Here is a 9,899-nt window from a genome sequence, read left to right as displayed (position 1 = left end):
GTCCAGCCATTGAGTCCGGCATACAAGCTGATGGAGCAGCCCCTTTCAAGATCTCCAGGTAGACTTCACAGAGATGCCAAAGTGTGGAGGTAACAAGTATTTACTTGTTCTTGGGTGTACCTACTCTGGGTGGGTGGAGGCTTCTCCAACACGAACTGAGAAAGCTCGTGAACTAGCCCGTGTGCTTCTTTGAGATCTCATTCCTAGATTTGGACTGCCCTTACGGATCGGCTCAGATAACGGGCCTGCGTTTGTGGCTGACTTGGGGAACAGAAGACGGCACAGGTATCGGGGATCACATGGAAACTACATGCCGCCTACCGGCCTCAGAGTTCCGGAAAGGTGGAGTGGATGAATCGGACTATCCAAAATAGTATTCTTGTCTTCCCCGCTGGATATTAAAAACAATACCACAAGGGGCGTCCAACCACCTGCCAAAGTTGAGGGGATGTTATCCTCTCCACCCCGCCCCCGGATATTAGAGACAACAACTCAGGGGTAATGTACACCCACTGCTTTCTTGGGAGTAATATCATCCTCTCCCTTCTTGGATATGAGGCAAAATATCACAGTGTGCGTGTACGCCTGTCGCGAAATTGGATGTAATGTCATCCTGTGCCTCCCTGGATATGACGAACAATATCACGGGGGTTGTACAACTTCTGAGATATGGGGAGTGATATCATCCTCTCCCCTCTGGAAGTTAGGGACTATATCACAGGGGTAGTGTACACCCTCTGTGATGTTGGGTCTAATATCGTTCTCCCGCCCCCTGGATATTACAAACCATATCACAAGGGGCATGTACACACACTTTGATATTGGTATGAATACCATCCTCTCCCTCTTTGGATATTCGGCGCAATATTTCAGGTGGGGTGTACACCACCTGCGATATTAGAAGTAGTATTATTTTCTCCCCCCGTGGATATTAGCAACAATATCACAGGGGCTGTGAATATCCCCTGCAATATTTCGAGTAGTATCGTCATCTCCCCTCATGAATATTAAGAACAATATCGTGGGGGGACCTGTACACCCCCTTTGATATTTGATATCATCCTCTTCCCCCCGGATATTAGGAACAATATCAGGAAGGGATGGACACACCCTGCGATATTTGCTGTCATCTAATTGTCTCTCCCCTAGATATTAGGAAAAATGTAACTGGGGATGTGAACAGCCCTGCGATATTGGGAGAAGTATCATCCTCTCCCCCCTTGCATATTAGGAACAATAGCACGGGGTGGGGGGTGTACTGCCTCTGCGATATTGGGAGTAAAATTATCCTCTCTTCCCCTGGATATTAGGAAGGGTATCAGAGTGGAAGGGTGTACATTCCCTGCGATACTCAATGGAATCTTATCCTCTCCCTCCCAAGGTACTAAGAACAATATGACAAGAGGGTCATACACCCTCTGCGATATTGAGAGTCATATCATCCTCTTTCGCTCTGCATATGAGGAACAATATCACAGGGTTGTGTACACCCCCTGCGATATTGGGAGTAATATCAGCCTCTCTCCCTCTGGATATGAGGAAGAGTATCACAGGGCCGTGTACGCCCCCTGCGGTAGTGGGAGTGATATCATCCTCTCTCCCTCTGGATATGAGGGAGAGTTTCCCAGGGATGTGTGCAACCCCTGCAATATTGGGAATAATATCCTGTCGCCCTCTGGATATCAGGAAGAGTATCACATGGGTGGGTACACTCCCTGCAACACGGGGAGTAATATCATCCTCTGCCCCCCGGATGTTCAAAACGAAATCATGCGGTTGGTACACCTGTTGCGATATTGGGAGTAATATCTTCCTCTCTCCGCCTGGATATTAGGAGTAATATCACAGGGGTGGTTTATATCCCCTGCGATATTGGGAGTAATATCACCCTCTCTCCCCCTGGATATTAGGAACAACATCCCAGGGGGGTGTCCACCCCCTGGGATATTGGTGTCAAACCCCCTGTGATATTAGGAGTCATATCATGCTCTCGCTGAAGGGGTGGCCTGCCCCTCCACACCTGTGGGTATTTCTAGTCTCGTGGGATGAGAGACGGAGAAAAGAAATAAGGCACACAGACAAAGTAGAAAGAAACAACAGTGGGTCTAGGGGACTGGCACTCAGCACACCAAGGACCTGCACCGGCACCGGCCTCTGAGTTCCCTCAGTTTTCATTGGTTATTATTCTCATTATTTCTGCAAAAAGGAATGTAGTAGGAGAGCAGGGTGATAATAAGGAGAAGGTCAACAAAAGACATGGGAGCAAAAGAATCTATATCATGATTAAGTTCAAGGGAAGGTACTGCACCTGGACGTGCACGTTGGCCTGATTTATGTTTCTCTCCACCTGAACATCTCAGCGGAGTAAAGAATAACAAGGCAGCATTACTGCAAGCATGTCTCCCCTCCCGCCACAGGGCAGCTTTTCTCCTATGTCAGAGTTGAACAAGTGTACAGTCGGGTTTTACACCGAGACATTCAGTTCCCAGGGGCAAGCAGGAGACAGTGGCCTTCCTCCATCTCAGCTGCAAGAGACTTTCCTCTTTTACTAATCCACCTCAGTACAGACCCTTTACGGGTGTCAGGCTGGGGGACAGTCAGGCCTTTCTCATCCCACGAGGCCATATTTCAGACTGTGACATGGGGAGAAACTTTGGACAACACACCGCTGTCAAGGGCAGAGGTCCCTGCGGCTTTCCACAGTGCATTGTGACCTTGGTTTATTGAGACTAGAGAATGGCAATGACTTTTTCCAAGTATACTCCCTATAAACATTTTGTTAACAAGGCACATCCTGCACAGCTCTAGATCCCGTAAACCTTGATTTTATACAACACATGTTTTTGTGAGCTCCAAGTTGGGTCCAAGTGGCTGGGTCCAAGTGGCTGGGGCAAAGCTACAAATTAACAACATCTCAGCAAAGCCATTGTTTAAAGTTCAGGTCTTTTTCAAAATGGAGTCTCTTATGTCCTCCGTTTCTACATAGACACAGTGACAGTCTGATCTCTCTTTCTTTTCCCTACATTTCCCCCTTTTCATTTTGACAAAACCGCCATCGTCATCATGGCCCATTCTCGCTGGTCACTGTTTCTCCAGAGCTGCCGGATACACCTGTAGAATAACAATAGAGAACACAGACATACAAGGATTAATACAAAATTTGCAATAGTGGAATTTCCAGTGGTTTTAACCCAAGTGACAGGGTTAAGATTTGTGAGGCTATTAACAGATTTTACCATTGCCTCCCTTTCCGGCACCAGATTTCACTGGGCTGTTGATGTTTCAAAAATTTGTTCTTTCAATTTAGAAACATCTAAGGTTAGATTATCTTCTCTTCCTTGTAGATGGCATCTAACCATGTCCCAGTGATGTTCAGATTCGTTCTTGGCTCCAGGTGTAATACAAAAATCTGATGTATTCCAGTCACACTGTAACTGAGAAAGATATTCCAAGCTCATGAGCCTATCTCCCATCCAGATAACAGTTTGTCTAAGATCATTAATTGGATTTCCCAATTTTTGATCTATTTGAGTCTAAGAATTCCACAATTTTGAGGAATTCTTTTGCCAATTATTCACATATTCTGCAGTTTGAACAGAGGAGTGTAAAGCAATTCCAGCAGCTGCAGCAGTAGCTGTCACTGCAATAAGACCCATAATCACTGCAATTAAAGTAAAAATGAATTTTTTAGATCTGGTTAGGACTCCTTTTAATACTTCTGTGATGATATGTACGGATGGAGAAGCCTCCCACGGTTGGTCCGTGGACACGGGGATCCACACGCCTTCTCTTGCCATTACTAACAGAACACGATGCTGCCAATCCAAAGTTGAATCAATGCAAGTAAACAACCTGCAATTTTCACAGGTTATAGTTTGGGAATCTGGTTTAAGAACTATGTTTCCTACAACCAGCATAGAAGGGGGTTTTACACAACTTTGCAAAGGAATTGTCAGATTGGAACTTAGGTTAATAGTATAATATGGCTTATGATTTCTTCTTCCCATAAGTTGATTTCCAGACCAAATTCTAACGTGGTATGAGGCCACAGTGAGCTTCCATAATTCTGGGTGTTCAGGACCAACAACAGGACTAAGTAACTTTGGTCAGGGTGATGAAATCCCCTTTTCACCCCCTTTCCAATGATAGGGTGATTCTAGCCTTCTATAAACCTGGTCTAGCTTTTTAGTTAAATCACTATCATAGGCTGGATTAGTGGGCCAGACAGATGGAGCCTGTGAACATGAGTGAGTCTGGCCCATACAATCATAATATAATTGGCCTCGAGGGGCCCAGTCTATAATAGTTCCAAATGTATTGTTTTGTAGTACCACTGCAGTATCAGCCACACATTCTTCCCAAACTAAGACTTCTGGGTCTTTTGATTCTTTTGGAATTTCCTTGGGACATGGTTTCCATTTAGGGCTAAATTGTAATGATCTTTGATAGGAGGAATTCTGTAAATTATTCATTTGTGACTCAAGTGACATTCCACCTATCCTATGATAAGTAAATTTACTGGTGGCACTGACAGTAGGTACTTCTACCAATCAATTTTGGATTGTAGGCATTGAGCATCGTGGTGCTTTTCCCAGGCAAATAGGAGGATAATGGTACCCAGTGGAAATGTTTATCATCGTTCCTTCTTCTTCAGGTTGGGCAGGGCCACGGTCATCTGTGGGGCCTTGTACCCATGCACTGTTATTAACATCTACTTCAATAGGATTATCTATCCAAGTGACTGCCCGAATTAAGGCTGGGAAAGGCACATAGGCCCAATAGGTATAGTTAGCTGCAGCGGCTCCTGCAGACATAGGGAGACTTACCACCGTTGATACAATCACGAAAGCTGCAAGCAGCATATTCTCTGGAGTTTGTGTTACCCTGGTGTTTTCCAGGCTTTTTTCAGCTAACTGTGTCAGCTTCTTTAGCTGGGCCCAGGTCGGAGGCTCCACCTTCTTGGTGGATGGCAGCTTCATCTGTTCTTCTGATATCACCATTTTGTTCACCCTGCGAGTTGATGATGTTCGATTGCGGGTTCTCTGTCTCTGCGGAGGCGCCTTCCTTTGCATCTCTGATGGGTTCATTGTAGAACTTCAAATGTCTAGTGGGTACCCAAACAGGAAGCTGATTTTCTCCTGCTGAAACACAAGCAAAACCTCTCCCCCATGTTATCACCTTACCTATTTTCCAAGTTTTATGTTTGTTGTGTTTCCACCAAGTCAGTTTTCCCTCATGTGGGCTGTTCTTTTTACCAGTCAAATGTTGTTCTGCAGAAGTAGTGGTCAGATTTCTATATATATTTTAAAAATTTAAAGTATAGAGTGCTAGATTAACTAGCATCTGGGGAGTGTTATACTCATTACTGTCTTTTTCCCTTTTTTTTTTTTTTTTTTGTTTAACCAATTGAGCTTTGAGTGTTCTATTAGTTCTTTCAATTATGGCCTGTCCTTGGGAATTAGAAGGGATTCCTGATGTGTTTGTAATATTCCACTGATTTAAGAATATTTGAAATCCTTTACTAGAGTATCCTGGCCCATTATCTGTTTTAATTTTTTCTGGAACTCCCATGACTGCAAAACAAGATAATAAATGTCTTTTAACATGGGAAGTACTTTCTCCTGTCTGGCAGGTTGCCCATATGAAATGTGAATAAGTATCAACTGTCACATGGACAAATGACAATTTTCAAAATGAAGGTACGTGTGTAACATCCATTTGTCATAATTCATCAGGACATAAACCTCTGGGATTAACTCCTGCCTCTTGAGTGGGCAGGTGTAAGACTTGACACTGAGCACAATGTTGTACCATATTTTTGCTTGTTTCCATGTGATATCAAATTTGTTTTTAAACCTGTTGCATTTACATGAATCAGGGCATGAAGTTCTTGTGCTTCCATGAAGGCAGATGATACTAGCAAATCAGCTTGTTCATTGGCCTTAGTTAAAGGCCCTGGGAAATTAGTGTGTGCTCAAATATGAGTAATATAAAATGGGAAATTTCTCTTTTCTCACAGTTTGTTGTAACAATTTAAACAGCTGATTTAACTGATCATCCATCCTATATTTGATTACGGTTGTCTCAACATCCCTTGTAGCCTGTACTACATATGCAGAATCTGAAACAACGTTAATAGACTGATTAAAATCTTGTAACACTGAAATGACAGCAATCAATTCTGCTCTTTGAGGTGAGTGATATTGAGTTTCAATGACTCATTCTTTTGGCCCAGTGTAAGCCACTTTTCCATTGCTGGATCCCTCAGTAAACACGGTCAGAGCATTTTCTACAGGTTTATGTCTGGTAATTTTAGGTAAAATCCAAGTAGTCAATTTCAAAAACTGGAAGATTTTTGCTTGTGGGTAATGATTATCAATAATTCCCACAAAATCAGCAAGACCAATCTGCCATGCACCAGAATTGATAAAGCTTGTCCAACCTGTTCCTTGTTTAAAGGAACAGTGATTTTATCTGGGTCATTTCCACACAATTTTACTATTCGTAGTCTTGCCTGACCAATTAATGTAGCCATTTGATCTAAGTACAATGTAAAAGTCTGAAGTGTACTGTGAGGAAGGAATGACCACCCCACAAGATCTGTATTTTGAACAATAATGCCTGTTGGAGAATATGCAGTAGCAAAAATTAAAAGTTGAACTGGGGCTAAGTGATCTATTCTATTTACTTGTGCTGACTGAATTTTTTCTTCAACTAATTCAATTTCTTTAGTTGCCTCTGGAGTTAATGTTCTTTTACTATTCAAGTCTGGATCCCCTCTGAAGAGAGAGAACAAATTTGACGTGGCATAAGTAGGGATGCCTAGAGTTGGCCGAATCCAATTAATATCTCCCAGCAATTTTTGAAAGTCATTTAATGTTCCTAATGTGTCTTTTCTTATTTCTACCTTGTGTGGTTTAATTTTTCTCTCCTCTATCTGCATTCCCAAATAATGAAAAGGAGTGGAGATCTGAATCTTATCAGATGCCGTTGTCAGGCCTGCGTTTGCAACCTGTGTCTGCAGAAATGTGTAACAGTCAATTAATTTGTCTCTTGTTTCTGCAGCACACAAAATATCATCAAGATAATGAATGATATAAGAGTCTGAAAACTTGTCTCTAACTGGTTGAAGAACTTGAGCTACAAAAGTCTGACACATAGTTAAGACTACTAAGCATTCCCTGAGGCAACACTTTCCACTGAAATCTGGTGGCTGGTTCTTCATTATTTATGGCTGGTATCGTAAAAGCAAATTTTTCAAAACCCTGTTTTGCCAGAGGAATGGTAAAAAAGCAATCCTTCAGATCAATTATAATTAAAGGCCAATCTTTGGGGATCATGGCTGGAGAGGGCCGCCCAGGTTGGAGAAGCCCCATGGGTTGAATTACTGCATTAACGGCTCTTAAATCGGTTAGCATGCGCCCTCTGCCTGATTTTTTCTGACTTGCAAACACAGGAGAATTCCAAGGCGGAAATAAAGGCTCAATATGTCCCTTTTCTAATTGTTCCTTTGCCAATAAGTGTAAGGCCTGCAGCTTTTGTTTTGGTAGTGGCCACTGATTTACCTATACAGGCTTTTCCGTTTTCCAAGCTCATGGAATGAGTTTTGGAGGCTCTACAGTGGCCACCCCGAAAAAGGATACCCTAGTCCTTTTCTTTCTGGATTTCCCTTAGCCTCAACTGGAACTTTAATGTCTTCTCCATTTTTCCCTAGTCCTTTGCCAGGGAGATATCCCATTTGTGTCATGATTTTTTGACTCGGGGGGCTGTATACGGAGACTGGAATAGTAATCTCTGCATACCACTGTTCTAATAAGTCTCGGCCCCATAAATTAATTGGAATAGAAGTAATCATAGGCTGAACTGTACTTTCTTGATTATCAGGTCCTAGACAATGTAAAATTTTGGCACTTTGATACGCTTCTGGGGCAGTGCCCACACCAAAAAATCCTGCAACAGGCTTTTGTTTAGACCAATTTTTTTTGGCCATTGATTTAAGGCAACGATAGAAACTTCAACCCTAGTACCTACTAATCCTTCAAACTGCTTTCCCCGAACAGTAACTCTACACACAAGTCTGTTCTCTGAGACCTGACTAGCCCAATAAACAACTTTCGCTGCAGGGTTGGTACTTCCAAACCCTCCTCTTCTTTCTGTTTTGCTATCCCCAATTTTAATATAAGGCAAGAGCAGTAATTGAGCAATTCTATCACCTGGATTGGCACTCCAGGGAACAGTAGAGCTGATCACTAACTGAATTTCCCCTTTATAATCTGAATCAATTACCCCAGTATGAATTTGAACTCCCTTCAGATTTAGACTTGATCGTCCTAAAATAAGGCCTACCGTCCCTTCTGGCAGCGGGCCATATACCCCTGTAGGAATCTTTTGGGGGGGCTCTCCAGGGAGTAAAGAAATCATTTGTGTAGAACATAAATCTACTGCAGCGCTGCCTGCTGTGGCGGGGGAGAACTGTTGTAGTGTTGTAATTGGCCGATTTCCTGAAATGGTGGTATTTACTGTGGGCGTTGTTGTCCCTGAAAACCCTGAAGAAAAAATGGCTGAATCAAGAATGCCCCACTTTGTTGCAGGGCCTGGGACTGGTCCCTCTTCCCTTTTCCTGACAATGGTTGTCCATTTTTATCAAATGTAGAACGACATTCCTTATCCCAATGTTTTCCTTTTCCACATCTTGGACACAGGCCAGGTGGCTCCTTTTTATTGCTCTGTTTATTTAAGCCTGGGCAATTCTTTTTTAGATGACCGATTTGACCACAATTATAACATTTTCCCCCAAAAGTTTTAACTTGTCCTCCTAAAGCAGCCCCTGTAATTGCTTGAGCCAATAGCATTGCTTTATGCATAGCTCCTCCAATCCCATCACAGTCCTTCACCTATTCTGTAATTACATCAACTCCTGCTGAAACCTTTCCTCTTAATGGCTTTATGGCCGATTGACATTCTGGATTTGCATTTTGAGAAGCCATTATTTCTTCAATAACTTTTCGGACGTTATTATCTGCAATGGATTTTGCAGCTGCATCTTGCAACCTTGCCACAAAGTCTGGATATGGCTCTTTAGAGCTTTGTCTGATTGAACTAAAAGAAGGGCAGGAGATTCCTGGGTCCTGAATCTTTTCCCAGGCCCTGAGGCAAATAGCCCTTAGTTGTTCAATAGCTTCATTTTCCATTACTGATTGTTGGTTAATAGTGCCCCAATTTGGACCTCTTCCTAGCAATTGGTCTGCATCTATATAAACAACAGGGTTAATAGCCTGATTTTTCCGTACCTGTTCTTGTACCCCATCAATCCACCAGGTTTTAAACTGTAGATACTGAGAGGGTGAAAGGGAAGATTTAGCCAAAATTTCCCAATCATAAGGAATAAGTCTATTTCCAGAAGCAATGGAGTCTAATAATGTTCTCATATAAGGAGAGGTGGGTCCATATTGTTTAACTGCTTCTTTCATATCTTTTAACATTTTCATGGTGAAAGATTCATATCTAGCCTCAGTTCAGACAGACGCTCCTGCTTGACTCCCTTTCCCGACCGGCATCGGTTGTAACATTACCGGATACTGTCATGCCTCAAGATCTCCCCGTTTTCTGGCTGTAGCAATGGTCTCATGCAGCGCACTATCTTGTCCACTAGGTGGTAATGTAGGATCAAACGCCATCGCCCTGGGTTGTTGCTATAGTGCCTTGCTATTTGGCACAGGACACACAGCCTGAGATCCATACTGAACCTCTGGAGATGGCGGATACTGACATTCGGCTGGTGGGTGGTGTTGACAAACTACCGATGGTTGGGTTTTATTTTCTACTGGCTGCTATTGCGGATACTGTGCCTGGATTGGCTTTTGAGATTGTGATGTCACAGGCATCTGAACCTCGGGAGA

The 9,899-nt window shown here is 43.0% G+C and overlaps 1 protein-coding gene across 1 annotated transcript; it reads right to left on the bottom strand.

Annotated features, from left to right (window-relative positions):
* Nucleotides 1-2,926: 2,926 nt before the first annotated feature.
* On the bottom strand, nucleotides 2,927-5,271 carry LOC129060278 (endogenous retrovirus group K member 113 Rec protein-like). The gene is made up of 2 exons (XM_054559141.2): nucleotides 4,827-5,271; nucleotides 2,927-3,111 (listed from the first exon to the last, which is right to left on the bottom strand). Exons 1-2 carry the CDS (start codon nucleotides 5,085-5,087, stop codon nucleotides 3,082-3,084), a joined length of 291 nt encoding a protein of 96 aa, XP_054415116.1. The 5' UTR covers nucleotides 5,088-5,271; the 3' UTR covers nucleotides 2,927-3,081.
* Nucleotides 5,272-9,899: the final 4,628 nt, after the last annotated feature.

Source organism: Pongo abelii, chromosome 6, assembly GCF_028885655.2.
Source record: "Pongo abelii isolate AG06213 chromosome 6, NHGRI_mPonAbe1-v2.0_pri, whole genome shotgun sequence".
NCBI classification, from domain to species: domain Eukaryota; kingdom Metazoa; phylum Chordata; class Mammalia; order Primates; family Hominidae; genus Pongo; species Pongo abelii.
The sequence above is the reverse complement of the archived record's forward strand: the minus strand, read 5'-3'. Positions and strand labels throughout refer to the sequence as shown.